Raw genomic sequence first — 22,861 nt, 5'->3', positions numbered from 1 at the left:
GCTCTGATCGATCGTGAGTGGCTCTTTAGCTCTTACCCTGTAGGTATATATTATGTATTATGAGGTTTGTCAGAATGAGATGAGGAGTAATGGTGATGTTGAGATGTGGGTGTGGGTGTGAGTAAGTGAGTCTGACAAATGAGTAAAGTAAATGACGACGAGAGAGAAGAGACGACAACAGACAAAGAGAAATGAGAATGAGTGAAAAGTTCTCGGTTCTCTTTCTCGTTCTTACAAACTTTAATTCTTTCAAAGTCACGTCACAATGATGCATAATGTTTTATGTTTGGCGCCAAGTTGATGCTAATATAAAAATTCAATTACCGGTACGTTGCCGATTATTGTTTCCACAGGACAGAAAACCGGTATGAAATCCTCGGTAAAATGCAAAAAAATAACCGACAACCGATTAAAGACCTTGATCCTTATGTTTTTGTTGACATCACGAGCTGAAATCCAATTGAGCTGTGCAAAGCCAGAAATCCAGTTCTCATTTCATTATCTTGTTTCCATTTTCCGATATTAGCCTGTTAATTTATCGGGCATCATGGGGAAAGGGTTCAATAATTACATGTGCAAGAAATTCTTCCACCCTGCCTCCAGAGACAACCTGAAGCGGGTAGGTTTTGATGTTCTTATCATGACATAATATGTACTCAAAACACAGCCAATTCAATTACGAGATCTGCTTTTGAAATCAATCTAATCCATTTTTGCAGGTATGGATGGCCGAACAGAAGGCAGAGGCCTACAGGAAGAAGCAGGATGAGCTCCGACAACAGTACGAAAAGGAGCAGGATTTGTACAACAACAAGTATGATTCATTCCCAAAATCTAGACGTAATTAATTAACAATTCTAATTTCATATCATAGAGCGTTGCTAAGTGTCGAAAGCAAAGATAAGCTGAGCGTCAACTTCTTGTACGAGCCGCCGCCAGGTGCGAAAAAGGAACGTGAAAAGGAAGATGACGAACCTGAGTACAAATTCGAGTGGCAAAGGAAATACAACGCGCCCCGAGAAGAGTATGCCATTAACCTGAAATGTTTTTTATTTAGATTCTAAAAAATTTCACTCTCACAGCTATTGCAAAGGAAACTCCGAAATCCAAGACCAACCTTTCGGCATTCAGGTGCGCAACGTGCGCTGCATCAAGTGCCACAAATGGGGTCACATCAACACGGATAGAGAGTGTCCGTTGTTTGCCCAGGCGATGGATAGGTCAGACGACAAGGAGGAGAGCGACGCCCTCAGGCTGGTGGCCGCCATGAGGGACGACGGTTTGGCCATGAAACGGGCCGCGCTCACCGCACAAACTCACTTGCCAGTTAGAGCGGAAAATATAATTGATTCGGAGGATGAAGATGAAAACGAAGAAGCTAAATTCTTCAAGAGCCTCACAAAAAAGCAGAAACAGAAGCTCCTTAAGTAAGTTTGAATGAAGGAAACATTTTATTTCGTATATTTTTTCATTATATAATAAATTTTTCGTAAAATAAAAAATGGCTTGAGGTGCCTGCTATTGCAATAGATAAGAAGAATTGCAATAGATAAGATATAATTCTTCTCTCCCATGAAGAAGAATTATATCACAATGAACAAGGGCCCGAATAATATTAAATGACATCACTTAAAACTAACGTAAAAATCAAATTAATTTTTTCAATTACAATTAAGAGTGGATGATTCTGATCATTGAAAATTTGGGTAATTTTTTGCTCAATTTCTTTTGTTTTTTTAAAGCACGCTGTGTACACTTTAAACTTGCATCGAGTAAAAAACATTTGGCTGATTGTTTTGAATTGAAATATCGTCTTGAGAAACCATACCTTTCCCTTGACTTCATATTTTAAAAAATGTATGAATTACAGGAAGCTGGAAAAGCTAGAGAGAAAGGAAAAGAAAAAGAAGAAATCAAAGAAAATGAGCGAAGAGGAAGAGAGTCCAAAGAGGGGACGGAGCGACGAGAAGAGGAAGAGGGACCGAGATGACCACAGTCCCAAAAGGAGGCACAGAGAAGAGGAACGCAAGTTGAGCCCACGGAGGGAGGACCGGAGTCAGAAGAGGGGGCACAGTCCTCCACGAAGGGACCGCCAGCCTAAAGAACAAGAGCGGAGTCCCAGGAGGCGTGATAGGGAACGACGTGACGAAAGGCGTGGTGGAGAGTCGAGCTACGAGATGAAGAGATTCAGGAACAGGAGCCGCAGCTGCAGTTCTGAAGATGAGCGTCGTGACCGCAAGAGAAGGAAGTGAATTATATCTCTATGAATGTGCATATAAATATAATTTTAAAGTGCTAAGGTGTATAAAAAAATTAAACTAGTGATTGGATTTAAAATTTTATTCCTTTATTATAATTCAAAAACCAAGCTTAAATGCAGATGATTGAAACAAAGAGAAGCATGGTGTTCAGGTCTCGCTGGCCAATGAACAAACTTAAACACATGGTCGTAGGCATTGATGAACTGAAGGGCATGAATAGGTCTTAACATTGGGCCCTTTCAACTGACAGCTATCTAGTTTAATTCAGCCAAATTGATCAACTGTTACAGACACCTCTGCTCTGATCTAGTGAAATGAAACCCACAATAGTGCGGTGTTAAAAAAAATCTAGGGCTTAGAGAACATAATCTAGCTCATAGCGCTGGTACTGATTTTTTGGGTCGTTTGCAATCCGAGAGTATCCAGCCACAAGAGCATCTTGTCCACCAATGTAGAGCGAGTTGTAGATCTTCCAGTACACATCCCGGACTTTCCTTGCAGGATGGAACAGTCCCTGAAATTATTACATTGAAAAACACACCACAATTTAGGGACTCAAATTCTTACCTGCAAAGTGTACTGCAAGATCTTGATGGGACCAAGCGACACTCGCATTCCTTCAACAGCATCCATGAAGGCTTGTACCAAATGTGGTGACGTTTCAAAAATATTGGGCCACACATAGTTAAGCAAATGAATGAGTGCGTCTTCGCAGCCAAATCCATAAACACCCAGGGCGACGTGCTTGATTGCCGCGCAAGCAGTTTGCCGATGAACCTGCATAAAATAAGACCCAACATTAATACACCCGCACAAAACACGCCAGCTAAAAAAATAAGAAAGGAATTCTGTGTCTTTGTAAAATTGAAACAAATTATTTCTTAAAAAGAGAGACTGTACAAAATATTAGACTGTCGTAAAAGTTTGAGTCACTTAAAAGTGATTCAATTGCATAAAAAATCATGTACTTCGGTACTATGCACTATGCAGCAAGCTTGCAGGGCTCAGAGCTTATCAGCAATATTTTGTAGAAAAGCTGAATTCAGTGCTTTAACTCTGCCACATTTCACTATCAAATTTTTGCCAGTTAAAAAAAATTAATGTACCAAATCTCTGTCCATAAGAGCATCTTCAAGAAGAGGGGTCACGGCGTAGATGTAGTCCTTGCCCATTTCACCAATGTACTCGAACAAGAAGGACAGCGACTTCAGCACGCCATTCTGGACGTTGAGTTCTGGAACTCGGTACTCGTTCATCAGCGCTGGCAGCACAGTGAATGGCGAACAGGTCTCAGCCACAATAGCGATCGCGACTGTTGTGCAGACACGGTTCTGACGCTCCTGCACCTTCAGGTTGTTCAGCAGAGTGGCAAGCACGTCATGCGGACCAATGGCCTTGGCAATGTAGCCAAAGGTGTTGACGGTGGCGCGGCGGATGGCTTTTTTGTGCGCTTTCAACAGCTCAAGCAGCTCAAAGCAAATGCGCATCCATTCTCTGGCGGAAACATATTCAGGACCACGATCGGCAATTCGCCCAACCAAGTCAATACAATTTTCTTGCACCTAAATTACAAGATGAGTGAATTTAATAAAAAAACAAGCATAATTTATGTTTTGTTACACACCTTTTCGTGCCTGTTCTTCAAAATTGGAGTCAATCGAGGAAGCAGATCCTTGATCGGTGGTGTCATTTTAGTCATACCAATGACGTTCACGATCGCTTTCAAAGCAGCAAGAATCGAGCCCAAAACCTCAGGGTATTCTTCACCCAAGTACTCATACAAAACCTGGGATGATTAAGAGTTAATCAACATAACTTTTTTTAAGAATTTTAAGTCAACTTACCACGCCAAGATGACCCATCAATTTTTCTTCTAAACAGGTCTTCATGACGACAGCAATCCTCGAAATAAGATCAGCAGCTTGCTGACGCACTTTGGCTGATTTGTTGTTCAAGCGCCAAAGAATGGTACCGCAAATTTGTGGCAAATATGGCTTCACCCGCTTGCCTAGTTGGTTGACAATCGTGCCAAAGCCATTCAACATCACCTAAAATAACATTCCCCGTGAGCCAATTAACTAAAATACAACGCAATTGACTTACAGCATCCTCAGATGTCTGTTCCTGGAAAGCGTAGAGCACTCCGTCAATGAGCAACTCCTCGAGTCTCGAGTCCACATCTGCGGCTCCTAAGTTGGAGATGATTTTCTCGATGGTTTCCACCACCATTTTACGGTACTGCTCATTTTCATCTTTTAAGTCGTCAACCACACGACCAATCATTTCAGCTGCTCCAACCTACCAAAAATTGGTTTAATATGCGAAAAAGTAGTTTGCGGGGACAAGAACTCACCTTGTTTGCCATTTCAACAGTCGTGTCCACAAGCTGCCGGTAGTTCCTCCTATCCAGGGCCATTCGGTGGTTCCAGAAGTGCTTGAAGTAGTGAGGTAAGATCTCCTCCTTGATGTAGGCGGCCTCCACACCGTCGGTGGCGCAACACTGCTTCACCACCTTCAGCACGATTTTCTTCATTTCTTCGTCGGGAGACTGGAACTCTCGGATCAGGATCAACATCACTTCCCTTGTGTAGTAGTTGGCGTATTCAGCATCCATCAAGGGAATAAGATAGCCGATGGCCTTCAGGAAGGCGGCCAAACCCTTGCCTCTGTGTGTCCTTATACCCTTCCACAAGGGCTTGAGCACAGAATCAAAGCTTTCAATGCCGTAAGGAGTTGCAGCTTCAGCCAAAGCTGCAATGGCCAACGCGGTGATGGTCCTGACCTGAGATTTATTAAAATGTTAACTATGTTAGAACTTAATATAACATTATATATTAAAAAAATCTGGAGAAAAACTATGAATCTAAATTTCACCAATTTATGTTTTTTCCCTACCTCCCTAAATAATCCTTGTTGTTTTTAACCGCTATTATCTGTTTATCAATACTCCCTATCAAGGATTCACCAAGGAGGCTGACACAAAATCCCGAAATCATAGAGTGCTGCTCAACGCATTCCAAATGGAGGATGACTGAATGACCATAAAAATTCTTGAAGCGAAAATCAGACGCTCAGGATAGAACCCAATCATAAAAATCTAACTGGACACTAAATTAATGTCGCTTGAGAACGCGAATCCAATTGAATTTCCAACGAAAGCTTCTTTGATCAAACGAAATGCTATTTTTTACTGTGCAAATGCTGACCAAAAATAAAACATATGAAACAGACTAATTAAGAATAAATAATAACTACGCAACAAGTAACTAACCTTTTGTTGTTCATCAACAAGACCATGTTCAATGATTTCCACGAGAGACCTCAGATGAGGCAAAATTGCGCAGCCCATAAGTATAGCAATCTGCTGGACAATTTTGATACCAGTGTGCCTAGCTTGCCAAGACTTCTTGCTCCTGCACACAGCCTTGAGGAAAGGCAGCAGCGATGGTATACCTGTTAACAAAGCACATTTCGCGTGTAACATAATCAGCGAGTTCAATCACTGAAAATATTCACTTCAACTGTTCAACAAAATGAAATTTGGCTGTAATATAAACTAGTCTGAGTGTTTACCAAGCGCTGAAGCGACGACCGCAAACGCCCTGGCGGTGGTGTTTCGCACATACTCGTCTATGTTGTCAATGTCAGGCCTCATGGTACTGATCATGGTAGCCAAGCCTGCAGCCTTTGCCAGGTTAGAGATGATTTCTCTGCCTTCGACGCGCGCGTAGTAGTCCTCGTCGATCAGCAAGGGCTCGATGACGACCAGAATCTTGTGCACGTAGGGACGCACCAGGTCGTCCAGCTTATAAAGGACGCGATCGATGACCTTGACAAGCAGATGCCGCTCCTGGTCCTCCAGCGTGGGGGACATGAGCAGCGGCAGGATCTGGTTGAAGAGCGGGCCTGCACCAAACTCCCTGGCCTTGTCGGTGATCTGCCTGAGGGCCGATTTCCTCATGGGCGGAGTGCCGTTCTTTATTTTGAGCAGCAGCCGCATGATCTTAATTTCCTTCTGCTCCTCCAACGGCAAGCTGTCTTCATCCACGTCCTGCAGCAACTTGTCAAAGTACTGTGCGTCTTCTGGCTTCAAGAATGGCAGATCCTTGGGCTGGTTCTCCATGTACTTGCTGGGGCCGATCTCCTCCTTCTGCATGAAGAAACCGGCAGGCGTGCCTTGGGCGGCCACCGGAGTCGGGGTGGCCGTCAGTTTACGTGCTGGAGTGCGAATCGGGATGTAGCCTGCTGGCGGCGGCAGAACCTTATAACCAGGAGGGAACATCGAGTCCAGCTCGTCGTCTGCGAGTGGCCTGTTCCTCTCGTCGATCTCCCTTTCCCAGCGGAAGGCCTGCAGTTGCTCTGGCGTCATGGTGACCAGGTGGCCTGGGGTGGGGGTGGCCAGACCCATTGCCTTTGTACCCACAGGTGTTGCGGTGGGAGTCATTGATGGGGTCATCGAGGGAGTTTGCGGGGTCTGGGCAACCAGGGGAGTTTCATCCCACCTGAAAGAATCAAGTTTGAGAGAAGTTACAAGAGTTGCTTTTTATTCAACTTGATTTAAGTTTAGAAAATAAAGAGTTAATCTAATAATTTAAATTTGAGAGGTCCGTGCTTTAATTAAATTACCTGCTGCGTCTCTTGGAAGCAGAGGGAGTGTCTTCAGGCGCGACTCTGTCCATTCTGGGGGTCTCAGACCAGCCAGAGTGACCAGGAGTTTCCCTCTCTGTTTTAGGGGTTTCATCCCAACGATTTCTCCTCGCAGACGTAGCTACCTTGTCGTGCCCAGGGGTGACGTGGCCTGGGGTCGCGTCCCACATGCGAGTTGACTGTCCTGGGGTGGCGCCTGGCGTTTGTCCAACGTGTCCAGGGGTTTCGTCCCATCTTGTGTGAGCTGGGGTGGTCTGAAATATGAATAATTCATAGAAACAAACAAATCTCGCGATAAATTAATTCAATTTACAGATGAATCTTCTTCCCAGCTGCGACCAGGCGTGGTGCTTGTTCCCTTTTTCTTTGCAGGCTCTGTTTCAGCTGTCTGATCCCAGCGGCCGCGTTTTTTCGGTTTGTCTCCATTCAGAGTCCCATCTTTTGCCTTCTCAGCAATCTTTTTACGGACCTGCACATCATAAACATAGTAATGAACATTCCGCCTTAGCAATTTCACGACTGATTCTTACCTCAGACTCTTCTCCACGGAGCATCTGCTCTCGCATAATTTCAGTGAACGTTCTTGAGCCGACATCAGGGGTTTTGCCACCTGAAATCAAAAACCTAATGAGATTATTGCTCCACGGAAAAGTTTCTTTGATAGGCGCAAAGAAACTCATGAGTTTGCTTTTAAAGTCAGAGGTGGCGTTGAGTCCAGGGAGAGGGATCTAGCCCAGGTTTATGTTGAAAAAAACCAATGAGTGAGTTTCCAGGCATGAGCATTGTTACACATAATATTCACCACTAAACTGGGACCCAATTTAGTTAAATTAGAAAAAAGGGTGTACAGAAATTGAAGAGCCCTGCTACAAGAAAAGACCTGAAACTCTCGTGGGGTTTTTTTCAAATGGCAAGTCCTATGAATTTTCTGGAAAAAATCCACTAATTAGATGCAAAACCTGGGAGAACCCTGCTCGGAGTGAATACGTACGTGCGGCAGCCCAAGGGGCGCTCAGCCGGCCAGACTGATAATCAGACACCTGAAATTATCTACGGGCATTAGTGACAGTGTCTCAACAACAGCACATTCACTCTCGCATTCAAGAGAGGGGGCCGCCGTGCCCCGGCCACCCTCAGGCCCTTCGCGCCTCCGACGCAGCTCCTCAAAAAGGCACACGACATTAGTATTCGGCTGAATCTGTTCCACTCACTCCTCCAAACCACACACACCAACCAAATTGTGCTTTGAAATTTAATTCTTGGGTTCTTTAGTCTCATTGTTCATCAAGCCAAGACTTTCTTGCTGTCAAAAATTGCATTAACCTACAAAAGACGATAGAATCAAGTGATGCTCAAATTCAGTCAGTTGTTTAGGGGGAAAATGTAATATTTCAGTGCAATTGATTGTTTAAGTTTGCAAAACAGGGTTCACGCGATAATTGTCTTTAAGGTTTTTTTCTTCGTCCGGTTCTTACCAAACAATAGATATTTAACGTAATTTTTCTGACAAATTACCAAAAGGTTTGGTCAAAAGATTGGACGGAAACAAATCTATCCACGTTGGCCAAAATTTTATTCCATTTCCTGACATAAAAGGACCATTGAAAATTAAGTTTGACTTTAAAAAATTAATTTAGATAAAATATCTTGAGCTTAAAGGCTTAGGAAAAATGTGCTATTTTTCAACGTTGTTTGTTACGAAAATCATAGCAAATATCGGTTATATTCTGGAGCAATTTTTGGTAATTTTGCCGTTTTTCATGTTTTTCATGTAGTACTGAACATTGGATTTGGATACTTAGTCCTTTTGTCCGTTCTTTTGCCATACCTGGTTGCTTAACCAAAATGTGTCTAGAAAACTTGGCACAATGGAAGGTGTATGCCCCAATCACTCAACTGTCAGTCCCCTCTGGGCCCGTCCCATTCCAGCTAAAAGTTAAACAAGTTTCGGCAAACAAAGTGGCTACCTTCTGCAAAAGGGTCAGCTCGCTCAGGAGAGATCATCAACTTGCGCCTCTTCTGCCTGTATTCGTCCTCCCTGTCGGCGATCGTGGGACGACGTCGGTCGGCGAACGGATCATAATCTTTGTCCGTCCCTTCATTGAGGAGAGCCTGCAATTCAAATTAAGCAAATTGTCAACTATGCTAAAGAGCAAGCATTACAAATTTAGGCTGGGAAATTCAGTGCATGTCATTTTCTGTGGTTAAAGGGGAAAGTCCTAAGACAAGACAGGAAGCTTAAATGATGTAAACCAACAAGATTTCCTGTTGAACTGTTAGTTGTGAGAAAACATGGGGCCAGTCAACTGTAAGATTCCGATAATCCTCTCTTGTCTTTTTGTGCAAATAAATGCGCAACATTTTGGACCGCACGGAAGTAAGTATCATCAATAGATTTTTAAAACATCGCCTTTGCTAATTTTAAAAATGTGAAAATGGACGATAGTTGTAATGTTATATATTTGTTTTGTGTAAATGCTCAGCAAATACAAAGATATAAAACGATTTTAGCGTGATGAAAATTTCATGTCCAATATACTCAAATGTCAATACAAAATTAGAACAAAAAATTCAATTCAATATTGCTTGAATTATGAAGCATTGAATCTAGAGAAATATAAATATGAAATTATGAATTTTCCAGGTAAAGTTACAACAAGTCCACAAGAAAATCAAAAGATCCTGGTGTGCAACTGCTCAAGCAGCGACAGCTACTTGCTGTGGCTTATCTTCGCAGTCAACATGGTCCAAATAATTTTTCTCATGACCTGGGCACTCGCAAAATACAAGAAAATCATGGTGCAAAGTAAAAAGGTTCCCGCAGAGCCAGAGATGAAAGAAATCGATTTAGTCACGCGCAGAGAAGAGCATCCACCTCAGCCAAGCACGTCTCACTACCCTGATACTGGTTTATATGATTCGTTAGATAGAAAAGCTACGCTGCGACCCGTAGGAGCTGAATATGTAGATATGACCGCTGGCAAAATGTTTCAAAATGCTAAACGTTAAGTGCAGACCAAATAAAAAATTAAAATCTTATATGTAAATGTTTTGCTGCCATCCCATGCATATTTATTAAACGCGTCTTGCCATGTTAAAAAGAATTGACAATCTTTTATTTATTTCGTTGCTGTTGCCAAGCCAAGAGAAAACAATCATATCTATGATTTTAATCCAAACTTTTGTTTGGTGCTCTCAGATCTCTTCCGCCCAAAGTTATGATGGAATTTAATGACAGGGATGCGAGTTCATACTGAAAGGAAACCTGAGCAAATTAAAATTTTACTGATGTCCACGCTAATTTAATAACATTAGGCTATGTGGAAATAAAAGTGCCACCTACACTGCAAAAGGGCATACCTCCAAAAAATGAGAAATTGTTTGACATACATATCTATCATTACAACCCTTTAGAATATTATAGTATTATATAGATAACAAACTTGCAGAAAAACTGCTTTTGGGGTCAGATTATAAGTTAGAGTAGATTCCAATGTCTTCAATCTAAAATCATTTGAACCTTAGCGTGTCATTCACTTTTTGCATAATTACACTATACAAAATGTGTGCGAACAGCTAATATTTGTGTCTGTATGTATATCTAATCATGATTGATTATACCAACAATAATTTTTAAATTATTACTATATTGGACACCGATGAAGATGACAGTTTGTTCCTCATAGATAAATTGAAGGGGAGTTCAAAAAGTATCATAACAATAAATAACAACCTTTGGGGCTGTGTATGTGGACCTCTTAGGGGCTGGCAGGTCAGCGCCGCCTTCCTCTTCCTCAGCATCATCGTCGGCTGCAATGGAAGTCTCGTAGCCTTCAAATTTTCCCCCTCCATAAATGTCCCTGTCGAAAACTCCAGTCTGTCCTAAACCAACTTTGTCTGCCTCTTCAGTCGGTTCTGGCTCCGGTGCAGTCTTCTTCCGGGCCTGGATTTCTCTGATCTGGGCCTCGATGTCTGCCAACAAAACACCGAATTTAGGTCGCTGTTTTCACTCGTTATTTCAAGATATCTGTACAATTTTTTATGTCAGATTTGTAAAGCAATTACTACTACGCGAATTCCAATATGACAAAGGCGAAGAAAACTTGTAGTATCAGCGAATTTGGAAATAAAACTCACCTTCATGAGTTCGAGGTACAGCGTCCATCTTGGAACAACTAAATCACAAAACAGTCACAGCTGATACCAACCATACAGCAGGGATGCCAATTTCAATGGCGCGAAATTTCCTTGCGGCCCCTGAAGATACGCAATTTAATTTGTGTTATTCATGTTTTTAACCTTTAAATTTTATCAAAAAATATCAAACAATACGTGAGATACATAACAAATAAATTAAAATAATAAAAATTAAAATAAAATGACCACAAGTCACAAATATACAATATTTTTGTTTTATGATGTTAATGTTAATGATTGTGTATGTATCAGATCTTTAAGTTGTGTTCATGCAGGAAATAAAATCTCTTGATGATAATTTTTCAAAGATTGTGCAGCCAGTGCCAGTAAATTGAAATAAGTAATTTGTTAAAATAAATTGAAATTTCCATTGTAGATAAAATTGGCTACCTAATATATCATAATTCATAATTTTAATAATAAGAAATATAATAGTTATTACTTTATCATTGTTGTTTTTGTCTGACCAGACGGAAAATTGACGGTTATTATTTCAATTATACAAATCAAATTTATTTCTTGAAATAGTTGCCTCATTTAAAAATATAGCATTGTTTGCTATTTATTAGAAGCAAACACAAATTTGCATTTTTGCAAAAATATCATTATTAAAAACGACAATTTAAAACTGATCATATATATGCTGTAATATTTGTGAAAATGTATATGTATTTGTTTTCTATTTAACACAATCTGAAAAAATTAAAAATTAACCATAATTTTTTACTTTTCCAATCAACTCCTAATCGATGATTATCTTTCACATAAGGTTATTTAGCCTAAATCGAAAATGGCTTGCCCTTTTCATTTTCTTTCAATGGACAATCAGGCTGGTTGTGCGGGTGAGCTGCCAGAAAGGCTGGGTGATTTTTCAATTCATTCTCGATTCTGGAGATATTTGGGTACACGCTCAAATCGATTTCATACCTGTCAATAGATTATATTGATTTAACGGATTTAACAAATTTTGATAAATTTTTTAATTATACCCTCTAGCGTTGAAAACTTGAGGAAGGAGGCAACAGTCAGCTATGGTGATTTCGTCTCCAACGCAATATTTGCCAGATGTTGATTCCAGCAATTTTTCAACAGCTAAATTATATAAAATTGTATATTAAATCCTAGACTTTTAAATTATCATCAGGGCAGGCACACCTTTGAAGCCTTTGCTGATCCACTGCCTGGCCCACTCGACCTTTCTCTCGCTCCCAACTTGCTTCAGAACGCCAATATTTTGGAGAGGCTGAATGCCGGCTGCTATCAAACTGCAGATCGACCTGACGCGGCTCTTTGCAAACAAATCTTTCGGTAACAAAGGAGTCTGAGGAAACTTCTCATCCAGATACTCGATTATAGCCAGCTAAAAAGGGAAATTTTATTATAAGCCTGGCAATTCCAATTTTTGTTCACTCACAGACTCAATCAGCGTATGCCCGTCAATGACAAGAGCAGGCACAAACTGCATCGGATTGATAGCTCGATATTCCTCAGTCAAGTTTTCAGGAATGTCATTTTTGAAAAGGTCAATCGGCTTCAGGTCATACTCGATGCCCTTCAGGTTTAGCACTGTGTTTAGTGATCAGAAAATAATCATATTTATGATTTCATTGACTTCTGAATACCTGTGCGAACTCTCCAAGTTGCAGAGCTTCTCCAGTTTGAATAAAGCAGAGGCTTGGAGGACATTTTTTTGTTTATTTTATATTAATTTAGTCAGAAAGCTGCCACACAGCGACAAAAAAATTCACGCCCTGTTTGTTTGACCTTTAACCAAGGTCAGAATCTATTGAGAAAGTTTGAAATTTGATCTGCAGATGGCCCCTCAATACTGTAATATCTTATTTATGCAACCTGCCTCACTTGACCGCGAACCAGTTTGCATATGATTTGCATGCTTCATCAGTAAAACAAGATAACGTGATATTACAAACAGAATTGTCGTTTATTTGTTTCGACAAATTTATACTTTTAAGTCCTCGGGACAATCAGGCTGAAGGTATGGATGAGCTCTTTGGAATGCAGGGATTTTTTCCAGCTCAAGAGATATTTGACGAATTTTAGGAAAAGGCCCCAGATCCACGTGGAAACTATGATGATTGTGGTACATTTAAAAGAAATTAAATTTGATGAGTTTCCTCACCTCTTTGCATTGAACACTTGAGGCGCAAGACAGCAGTCCGCAAGGGTAACAGTGTTCCCTACACAATACCTCCCTGAAAACTTCCGCAAAACTACTTCTAGAGCTGTTAAAAAAGTGAATTTTAGAAAGAAATAAAATATTAATTACTTTCCAACCTGTAAATCCTTTGTTTATCCAAAACCTAGCCCAATCCTGTCTTTTTTCTTCTTCGATTTTGCTTAGCACTGACGTTGAGTTTTGCAAAGGCTGAATGTCGCTAATAATTATTTGGCATATTGACCTGACCTTCGCCCTTTCAATCAGGTCTACAGGAAGCAAAGGTGGCAGCGGATATCTCTCATTCAAATATTCCATAATTGCAGGCTAACGTAAATAAAAGGGTTAAAGGTAGATGAAGATACACAATTGATGGCTCCTACAGACTCAATAATGACATCATTGCATCCAATTTCCAAAGCAGGAACTCGTCCCATGGGATTAACTGATAGGAATGAAGCTGAGAGCTGTTCCCCATCATCAATAGCAATTCTGATGGTTTTCAAATCATGAAGGATATTCTTCACATTCAGCACTGCGTTTAAAATTTGTACAAAAATTTGAAGTTTAATTTTAAGTTAAATACCAATTCTGACTCTCCACGCAGATGAGCTCCTCCAGTTGGAGTATAGAACTAAACACTCTGTGTTTTGATCAGCCATTACTGATTTATTCAGATTAAATTTGATACGTGAGTTAACTCTATAGATGGCCCTACTGGCGCGATAAATTTTACATAATATTTCGGATATTGATTAAAACCCGGATTAAAATTAACTTATACTTTATTTTGGCACAGTAAAAATGAGTTTTGATAATCACAAATTAGACTTTATCACACCACCTCAACCCACCCCAACCACTTGTCTTGTATAAAAAATAATTTGATTTTCCTTTCTCACCACTCTGTCATTCACTTGGCTTCAGGGGGGCAGTCAGGCTGGCTGTTGGGGTGAGCGGCTTTAAACGCAGGATGGTTCTCCAACTCTTGATCAATGCGCACGATGTTTGGATAAGGTTGTAAGTCCAATTGGAATCTAAATTAAATCCCAAATCAGTAAGGGTTGCTAATTTCAAAGAAGTAATCACAGACCTGCGAGCATTGTAGAGTTGAGGCACGAGACAGCAGTCTGCCATGGTGATTTCATCCCCCACGCAATATTTGCCAGCAGTGGTCTCAAGCGTTTTCTCAAGAGCTGAATTCAATTATCTTTTTTAAACAAATTTGAAGAATTATTAAAAAAAACCTACCATTAAATCCTCGAGTGATCCAATGGCAAGCCCACTCTTTTTTCTTCTCGTCGCCTACATGGATGAGAACGGCTAGATTTTGCAAAGGCTGGATTCCAGAAGCTATCATTTGGCAAAGCTCACGAACCTTTGTCCTCTTGTGCACGTCTCCTGGCAGTAGGGGAATGTCAGGATGCGTTGCTTCCAAGTATTCTAAAATTGCAAGCTGGAAAAATATATATCATGAAAAATTTCAACTAAAAATAAAAAGGTTATAGTTAAAAAAAAGTTAGAAAAGTATTTTTTTTAATGAAATTTGACATTCCTTTTTTTTAATTGTTTTTTTTAAACATTTTTATTTCCTGAATAATATCCGATATGTGCTTAGTAAAATTATGGATTAATTTCTTACAGATTCTGTATAGGTGTTTCCATCAACAACAAAAGCCGGCAATTGTGACATGGGGTTCATCTCACGAAATTCTGCCGTGTGCTGCTCGCCTCCATTTTTTATTAAACTGACAGCCTTGATGTCATAATCGATCTCTTTCAGGTTCAACGCTGACATTAAGAGATTATTTGCAAATTGTATTAATTTGAAATTTTTTTCATTTTTACCAATGCGAACCCTCCACGAACACGAGCTCCTCCAGTACGAGTAAAGGACTGGCTTAGTGACTTGAACGCTCGACATGTTTCTTCTAGTACAAAGAAGAGGCTGAAATCGACTTTCAGGCTGCGCCTTTGAAAGGTGTCTGAACTGCGTCACAAGCCGGCAAAGTGACCTGACTGGTGCTCCTGACGATCCTCCCAAGGACACACACAGAGACATGTTTATGCTGTCGCTCGCTGGTAGTTTACAAAATTGATCTCTAGATGTCTCTGGCAGTGGCAGTCTGGCTTTGTCGAGCTGAAGCGAGATTGCAAGGGTAAAGCCGCTTTTGGTTGAACAAGATAGGCAACCAGCACGACATTAGTGTTGAGCGGATTGTCTATTTTAAAAATTTTCAGCAAAATATCACAGTCGTGTAGTATGTATTAATTTGACGTGCGTTTCCGCTCCGACCTACGCGAGAAACACACGCAAATTCTAAAATTGTGTGCCATCGCTGCTCATGATTAATTAATATTTATGGTTGCCACCCAAGTCGCGTTATAATTACTGGAGCGGCAAGAAGCAGTAAATCAATTTTATTTTATTCACCCATTTAATGTGGTAATTGGATTAATAAAATTTGCCTTATATATTCTTCGCTAGTTTGCCAATCAATTAAGTGTAAAATACTAAAAAATGATTCATTGCATGGAGTGACGATACAAAAAGGAAAAAATAGCTAGATGTTTCTCTTAATGATATATTTTAATGACGTGTGCGTGATAAGAAAAATAATTGGTGTGTGAAATAGATCAGATTAAAATTTGACACAGTATATAAGTCTGAAATCGTAATATGATTAAATAGTTATTTTTGTAGAATTATATATATTATGGAAAGTGGCAGGCGCACTTCTATGAAAAGACTCATCAAAGAGAAAAACCAGATAAACAATCTCACGCTTGTCAATACTCGAATTTTTGCCAACCATTTTGTTAACGTTGACACTATGTAGCAGATGATCAACAATTTTAAGCCGTTTCAATTAGAGATAAATATTTAGAAAATAAATATAATCCGCGTCAAATTATGCAAAACATGAATCTAATTTGTTGATTTATAGCTCTCTCGCAAATAAAAGAGAAGTAATCAGGAGTAAAACAGACTTCCTTACCTCCTCTATCGAATTAGCACGTGGCATGATGAGAAAACACTCATTGCCTTATTTAAAAAATATTTACTTCGCTCTCCACCTCCAACTTACCGGATTCCGGGTAATAAAAGATGTTAAAGCTGGAATAGGTTTTTTGGAAGCGAACTTACGTCAAGACAGCAAACGGCAAATCAAAAATACGTGTATATATAAAAATATAGCATAATTACGTGTAATGGCAAGGCCAGCGGAGATGGTAATTAGTCGGCGCTTACGGCGTTCGCCAGCAAAATAATTGCAGCTTCAACTGCGCCTACTGTAACAATAATTGTATTCCAGCAGTTTTTGCCGAAAAGTACGCGCCATGATGATGAACAAGAGGCCATTTTCAAGGAACAACGCTCGGCTTGGTGTTGGCTATTCCATGCGCGTAAGTGCACTTTTCATTAATTTTATTACACACAGACAAATTTACGCTAATTCTAGTAAGTAAATTGTATTTTAAGTCCACGAATTCATTAGTGTGGTTGCGTCAAAAGAGAGAAAATGCATTTAATTTAATTTCAGATGGCTTTCCTGGTTTTCTGATTTATATAAATCGAAAACAATAATTGAAATATTTTTTAAAAAAGCATTTGATTATGATTGCAAAATTATGTTCTGGAAAATGAAAAAATAAAACCTTCTGATTATTATCATTTGTTCTTTTGGTGAAAGTTGCGCTGTAAAATACGCGCCGATTAGCATTTTGATATGCAATGCTCCTTCATGCAATTAAATTACTACGAAGTAGAAGTTGCGGACGATCTTGATGTGCTTTGCAAGAGTATTTAACGCTTTCATCCCTCGGTTGCCGATTTAAAGCGGAGACGGGGAAAAGGGGCACGGCTTTTGTTGGAGAAGAGTTGTCAGCTCAGGGGGCGAGGGGCTGACAAATGCCTGGCAATTAATTAGCGTGCGATGACAGGGGCGCAACACTCGAGCCAATGGGTCCCCCGGGCTGGGCCCGCATAAATAATGGGCCCCCAGAGCTGAGTTCAAATCCGCGCCGCAATTACAGCCCGGCAAACGGGCCTCTTAAATTTTATTTTATCTCCCTCGGCCGGCCGCCGAATACATAACTATTTGCTCTCTCTCTCTCTCTCTCTCTCTCTCTCTCTCTCTCTCTCTCTCTCTCGCACTTACTCGCTCTTGACTCTCTGGAGCGATCAAGTACATGCCCCATGTAATGCGGATTGCGCGGACTTTTACATAGGGCGGCGGGTAATTGTGCTGGTTGTAAAACGATTACAATTAGAGGCGTGAGAGAAACACTGCACAGAAGGAGAAAAAGTTGGAAAACTATCAATTATAGTTCGCATCGTGCGATTGCGCTGCTATCTCTGTGACAAAACCGATATGTTTTTTTTTTATTTTCAATTCAAATTTTCGTCTGCAACGTTTGGGAGCTGCCTAAATTATTTGCACGCGAAACGGAAACGCTTTTTTTTGCTTCATGCGCCGGCTCTTTTTCATAAACGCCGGTCTCTCTTTTGCAAGGCAAAGTCGGAATAATAGCGTTTTTTTCTGTCTTGAGAATTACACAAACTTGCGCGGCTGTCGGTAGGCTGGGAACTGCTTCTGCGAAATTGACAAAATCTGCTCTGAAATCAGTGGCAAATACACGCAAGGCAAGGTTTATGCGCGCCGGGCCGTTCGAAATGGAAATGTATCGCTCTCGTCTGCAATTTAGACATGCAAATTCAGGTTCCTTCAACTCGAGCATCGTTAATTACCACTTAATTTGCACATTTTATTGCCTTGAAAAACGATGAAGTATGTTTGTAAATTCAAGCCGGATTTTGAGATAGGCAAAATAATTAGTGGCCTTGATCTTAGAGATTTTTGAATCTAAAACATCCGTTTTGTTAAAATTTAAATTGTGATAGATATAGGAATGCGTTTTGAATTGATGGAATGAGATCTTGACTTGCATCAGCGAACGAAAAAACTAATTTTGTACTTTTGGGAGCCGGAAACGGCGCAACTCCTTACGAACATGGTATATGTAATTTTCGTTCTATCAAAATGGATATATTTTGTAATGTAGACATTCTTTTTTACATTGTAACGTAATATATATATATATCTTTTGCTGATGAAAGTTTTCGCTCGACTTTCTTGGTGCACCACAATGAATGCACCTTAATTATTTCCTAAGGCGGCGAAAATTCTTTTTTTTTAAACTTATGTAACTCAATTTCTCAAGAATAGGGCAACGGACGTAAAGCAGAATTACAACGTTAGCCGGAAAAATGCAACTGAAAAAAGCAAAGTCGGGAAAACTCAAAGCATGTTGTATAAAGTCGCATAGATGTCTACATCCCCTTATACAATTCCAATCTTGCACTATCTGTCTACAAATTGTTAGGGGAGGAAGTGTAAACCACTTTTTATTATCTTTATTAGGCTGACCTAAACTGCTGTGCATGTTGTAACGTTTGCGTTTGTAATACAAATGAAAGGCAAAAGCGTGAAGACAATTTTGTCCAAATTGACATCTGTATTCTACTTCCTTTCAACATTTTTTAAATATAAAATCCTTTATTGAGAAAATAATTTAGGGTAAATACAAATTCAAATGTTTAATTATAAAATACGAATTAATGTATAGAATAATGTTATATCGGTAAATGACGTGCTTTATAAAACTGAATGAACATCATTATATTCTTTTGTTAAAACGCAGCCTATGCGATTGGCATGATTCGTGCTTACTAGATGGTTCGATAGTCTAAAAAATATTTCGTTAAATTTCTTTCTGCTTATTCTCATACGATGTCAACAATTCTCTTATTTTTTATCTTGACTACATGAAGCAGTCATATAAAAAGAGCTATAATGCTAATTTTCTCACGATCATGCGAAACCTTCCATAGTGGTGACTGGTGACACTATATATTATATCAACTCAACGAAAAATCAGAGCATGCAGCTGGAGTTAAACAGTTTTAGTTTTTCACCAGCGCAGTTAACAAAATATTTTATGGGCTGGAAACAACTTAGTAAGTAATCGGTAGAAATAAATGACACCAAATTTATTATCCACGCTCAGCGGGTGTGACTTTGTGTGTAGGCGCTAATAGCATCAATAGAACTATTATTGTTCACCTTTTCTTGTACTGTATCACTCGCACGGTTATTTTTACTGCGTTTGGCGCACGCATGCGGCTACTTCTCTCATAGTCAGTCGGCACAAAGGCATTGTTGAGACGCAAGATAAAGCGGCGGACGGCTCAATTTGCTGTCCAGTTGGTCGGACAAACAAACGAAAATAAAATTTATTTCTCAGCACCCCCGCTAATTAACGCAGTTACACTTTTATTGCCGGCCGGTCTGAAAGGACAGCTGCCGCTGCCGCGTTCGTAAAGCATCTGCCGACTTTTCGCTCGCTGCTCGCGCCATGCGTGGCGGAATATTTGCCGCTAATGTAATGCTTCCTTCGCCGCTACATGCAGCTTGGGGGGTAGGTACGTTTCGCAGATTGCGTGATTTTTGGAACGAGAAAATGGGCACGTAATTAAATAGGGGAAAGAAACACACACGCTAGTCTTCCATTTTTATCGCTTCTCTTCAATATATTTTTTGTCTTTTAAACTACTATGAATGTTATCCGTTCGCGCCGTTCAATTCAATTCGTTTTTATTTCAAGTCATAATATTTTACAAAAATTTAAAGTCAAGAAAATCCCATTAGAAGAAATAAGGCATTTGTAGTGTTATAGCGAACGACCCGCTGAAACTCGTGAGTAAAATATTAGTAAAATTTACCACTACTGTAAACACTCACACTATACAGCCTATACTTCATTAAATCTACACAACATTTGACATCACATACAATTTAAAATATTCGGGAAACTAGGAACTTGGACACAATTTAATTTCGGCCGTTCGCGGTGTTATTGCGACTCAGGTTTCAGCATTCGTGCTAGCAAAGTGCACGCCCTTCTCGGTCCTCGGACAGGGGGGACAGAGGGATATAAAATGTAAAAATAAAAAATGAAAGCTACGAAATACCAAAATTGCATGCTTGTATGATTTTAGAATGGTTTAATTATACTGAAAGATTAAATGTTGCAAAAACAAATTATCTTGGAAACATGAAAATGTGAAATTGGTTCCCTGGATCCGCATCTCCGTAAATTTTGAAGTCAATATTTTTAGCAATTTAAAACGGTTGGTATTTCTTGAAAAGTAGCCTTACATCCCTTGACATAAATCCTTTACATTTTAGATATCTGTCCGTTAATATGTCCGGCAAGATGAATTAAACGATGTTCAATTTTCGCACTTTTGCGAAAGATTGTGATTTTTTTTAAATATAATATTCAAAGATAAATATGCTCTGAAAAATACGTGCAGAAACATAGAAGCTAATTGCAGCAGAGTATTTTCTCTAAGAGCAGACTAAGAGAGTTTTCATAAAATGAAGCTTAACGTTGGCATTTCAATTTTTGGCGGGTTGCTTGTAAATACGTGTCAATTTTTAAAACGGGAAATTGTTGAGATAAAAATTTTCCCACGATATATTTTAAATTGAAATTTTCATCAGCTTTCCAATTTTGCCGAGATTTTTTCTTTAGCACGTACCCCGTAAATTAAATATTTGTCAATGTAAAAAAAATATTTGTTTTTTGTAGCCTCTGCTCAGCACATCCGTGGTCTATGAGCTCACCAGGTCCCGCTTATTTATAAAATATCATTTTTAAATTAGATGTTTTTGAAACTGTATGTATTTGTTTCATAATAAAATTTATTAGATTTTTAACTTGAATTTGTAACTTATATATTGTTGTTTATTGTTCATGACTCATAACATAACGTTCAATTAAAGACAATGATTAAATCACATGAACAAAGGCAAAAATTGACAAGCAGGATCTGCAGAAACGCGCGAAACAAAAAGTTGATTCGACGTTGTCACGTGCCGTTGAATAGTTAATGATTAAAATCACATTCACAAACACTTTAAAAATTGCACCACAAAAATTGCTTGCAAAGGGATGGAAATTTTGATGCGTTGCAGTCTTTCAAAATCGTTGGCAGTTCGTTCTTCTATAGCCGAATAATGAAAATAATTTCAAACAATAACAATTATTGACCAGAAAAATGCGGAAAAGTATTAATCAAATCATTAATTGCATACTTAACTTTCATTTTAAGTGGAGTCCAAGTATTAAACAAACTAGTGCGTTCGCCGGGACGGGAATGTCTCAGGACTCCCGGAATCTCCCGGGAATTCCCGGCGCCAGGAGCCAAATTTTTAGAAGGGAACCACGGTCGGGACGGGAGCGGAAAAGTTTTGCCGGGAGCGAGAATTCCCGGTAACCTAGTCAAAATTCATATTTCACAACTAGCTTATAATTTTCATAGAATGATTAAAAAAATTGTTAGGAATGTTTTGTATATTAGATATTTTTCACGGTTTGATAACTTTATTAACTGTCCTAATTTCAATTTGTGGAGTACAAGCTGTAATATTTCTTTTCTGTCATCCAATATTACTAAAAATGTTACAGAATTTTCTTTCATTGACGTGTGATGATTCTCGCAACTGAAAAGAGTCGAAAGAGTAGTTCTTGATCAATATAAAATGCATTTTTTAGGTTTTGTTTGAGTAATCTCTGCATTTTTACAAAAATTGAATTTTATTTGCAACGTAGTATTTAACGTGGCCCAGTAAAAATTGCCTCAGTAAATTTTTAAATCATTCCAAAGTATAATTTTCAACTTTAACACAGAAAAATAAAAGAGCCTAGTAAGTTTGTATTTGTAAATATGCGAGCTAAGATTTAAGTTATCAACGCACATGGTGTCTACTTTCGATTTTTAAATTTTTGGCGGGAAATCGGGAGCGGGAAAAATCGGGAAATAAGATTCGGGAGCGGGAAAAATCGGGAAATAAGATTCGGGAGCGGGAATTCCCGGGAAAAATATTTGGTAAGGGCACCAGGAAATTCCGGTAACAGGAAACATTTTTTCGGGAGCGGGACTCCCAGGGAGAAAATTTGCTCCGGAAGAATGCACTATATTAAACCCTCGGATATTTGAATCAATTGTCTGCGTCTACTACCCCGCCAGACTGTGAGCTCCTTAAAAATTATGCGGGTGCGTGACACTATTCTTGTCTGAGCAGCGGTTAGTGAGAATAAAGACAAACCCCATGAATGGTATGATGAACTGCCGCCACTTTTCTTTTTCAAGAAAGAACATTTTTTTCTCAATGGATATTTTTCAATGCAGTTCGAGGAAGAAGCCTAAAAATAACTCACGCAGACCTGAAAAGACTGGTAAAAAAGTGTAGCTAACTTGTGTCAAAATGACACGGATTAAAGGCCGTAATATGTGATGCGTGGGTTATTCTTATGCGGAATGCAAACGCATGCACAAAGGGTGCGAAATAAATCAAAGAGCAGGTCTAATCTTTGTAGTCGACCAGCCAAAATTTGTCATGCTTTCACAGCTGGACAAAATAAATAAAAGAAAAACTAGGTCAAGAAAATTTCTCCCAGCACTATACGGAGACGAAACTATAGTACCAGTAAAATGCTCTATTTTAGA

The 22,861-nt window shown here is 39.4% G+C and overlaps 5 protein-coding genes across 6 annotated transcripts; 1 reads left to right on the top strand and 4 right to left on the bottom strand.

Moving 5' to 3' along the window:
• Window positions 1-426: 426 nt before the first annotated feature.
• Window positions 427-2,342, top strand: LOC135943215 (corepressor interacting with RBPJ 1). The gene is made up of 5 exons (XM_065489672.1): window positions 427-619; window positions 720-814; window positions 875-1,024; window positions 1,083-1,427; window positions 1,871-2,342. The coding sequence occupies exons 1-5, from the start codon at window positions 548-550 to the stop codon at window positions 2,250-2,252; spliced, it is 1,044 nt and encodes a 347-aa protein (XP_065345744.1). The 5' UTR covers window positions 427-547; the 3' UTR covers window positions 2,253-2,342.
• Sf3b1 (splicing factor 3b subunit 1) lies at window positions 2,326-11,184 on the bottom strand. 2 transcript variants are annotated; one of them, XM_065489670.1, is made up of 15 exons: window positions 11,046-11,184; window positions 10,642-10,880; window positions 8,876-9,020; window positions 7,439-7,518; window positions 7,222-7,377; window positions 6,888-7,162; window positions 5,835-6,763; window positions 5,533-5,714; window positions 4,615-5,043; window positions 4,365-4,559; window positions 4,106-4,309; window positions 3,886-4,047; window positions 3,368-3,823; window positions 2,829-3,038; window positions 2,326-2,775 (listed from the first exon to the last, which is right to left on the bottom strand). In XM_065489670.1, exons 1-15 carry the CDS (start codon window positions 11,071-11,073, stop codon window positions 2,617-2,619), a joined length of 3,849 nt encoding a protein of 1,282 aa, XP_065345742.1. In that variant the 5' UTR covers window positions 11,074-11,184; the 3' UTR covers window positions 2,326-2,616. The 2 variants fall into 2 exon arrangements, with proteins under 2 accessions (XP_065345742.1, XP_065345743.1); XM_065489671.1 differs by lacking the exons at window positions 8,876-9,020; window positions 10,642-10,880; window positions 11,046-11,184 and adding an exon at window positions 7,900-8,842.
• A 432-nt stretch (window positions 11,185-11,616) lies between these two features.
• Window positions 11,617-12,869, bottom strand: LOC135943219 (probable maleylacetoacetate isomerase 2). The gene is made up of 5 exons (XM_065489677.1): window positions 12,728-12,869; window positions 12,520-12,671; window positions 12,261-12,465; window positions 12,095-12,197; window positions 11,617-12,032 (listed from the first exon to the last, which is right to left on the bottom strand). Exons 1-5 carry the CDS (start codon window positions 12,789-12,791, stop codon window positions 11,885-11,887), a joined length of 672 nt encoding a protein of 223 aa, XP_065345749.1. The 5' UTR covers window positions 12,792-12,869; the 3' UTR covers window positions 11,617-11,884.
• Window positions 12,870-13,043: 174 nt separating this feature from the next.
• On the bottom strand, window positions 13,044-13,960 carry LOC135943220 (probable maleylacetoacetate isomerase 2). Its single transcript, XM_065489678.1, has 5 exons — window positions 13,868-13,960; window positions 13,665-13,816; window positions 13,401-13,608; window positions 13,246-13,348; window positions 13,044-13,192 (listed from the first exon to the last, which is right to left on the bottom strand). The coding sequence occupies exons 1-5, from the start codon at window positions 13,941-13,943 to the stop codon at window positions 13,066-13,068; spliced, it is 666 nt and encodes a 221-aa protein (XP_065345750.1). The 5' UTR covers window positions 13,944-13,960; the 3' UTR covers window positions 13,044-13,065.
• An 88-nt stretch (window positions 13,961-14,048) lies between these two features.
• Window positions 14,049-15,345, bottom strand: LOC135943218 (probable maleylacetoacetate isomerase 2). The gene is made up of 5 exons (XM_065489676.1): window positions 15,130-15,345; window positions 14,924-15,072; window positions 14,533-14,737; window positions 14,375-14,477; window positions 14,049-14,318 (listed from the first exon to the last, which is right to left on the bottom strand). The coding sequence occupies exons 1-5, from the start codon at window positions 15,341-15,343 to the stop codon at window positions 14,195-14,197; spliced, it is 795 nt and encodes a 264-aa protein (XP_065345748.1). The 5' UTR covers window positions 15,344-15,345; the 3' UTR covers window positions 14,049-14,194.
• Between the last annotated feature and the right edge of the window lie 7,516 nt (window positions 15,346-22,861).

This window comes from Cloeon dipterum, chromosome 4 (assembly GCF_949628265.1).
Source record: "Cloeon dipterum chromosome 4, ieCloDipt1.1, whole genome shotgun sequence".
In the NCBI taxonomy this organism is placed as follows: domain Eukaryota; kingdom Metazoa; phylum Arthropoda; class Insecta; order Ephemeroptera; family Baetidae; genus Cloeon; species Cloeon dipterum.
The sequence above is the reverse complement of the archived record's forward strand: the minus strand, read 5'-3'. Positions and strand labels throughout refer to the sequence as shown.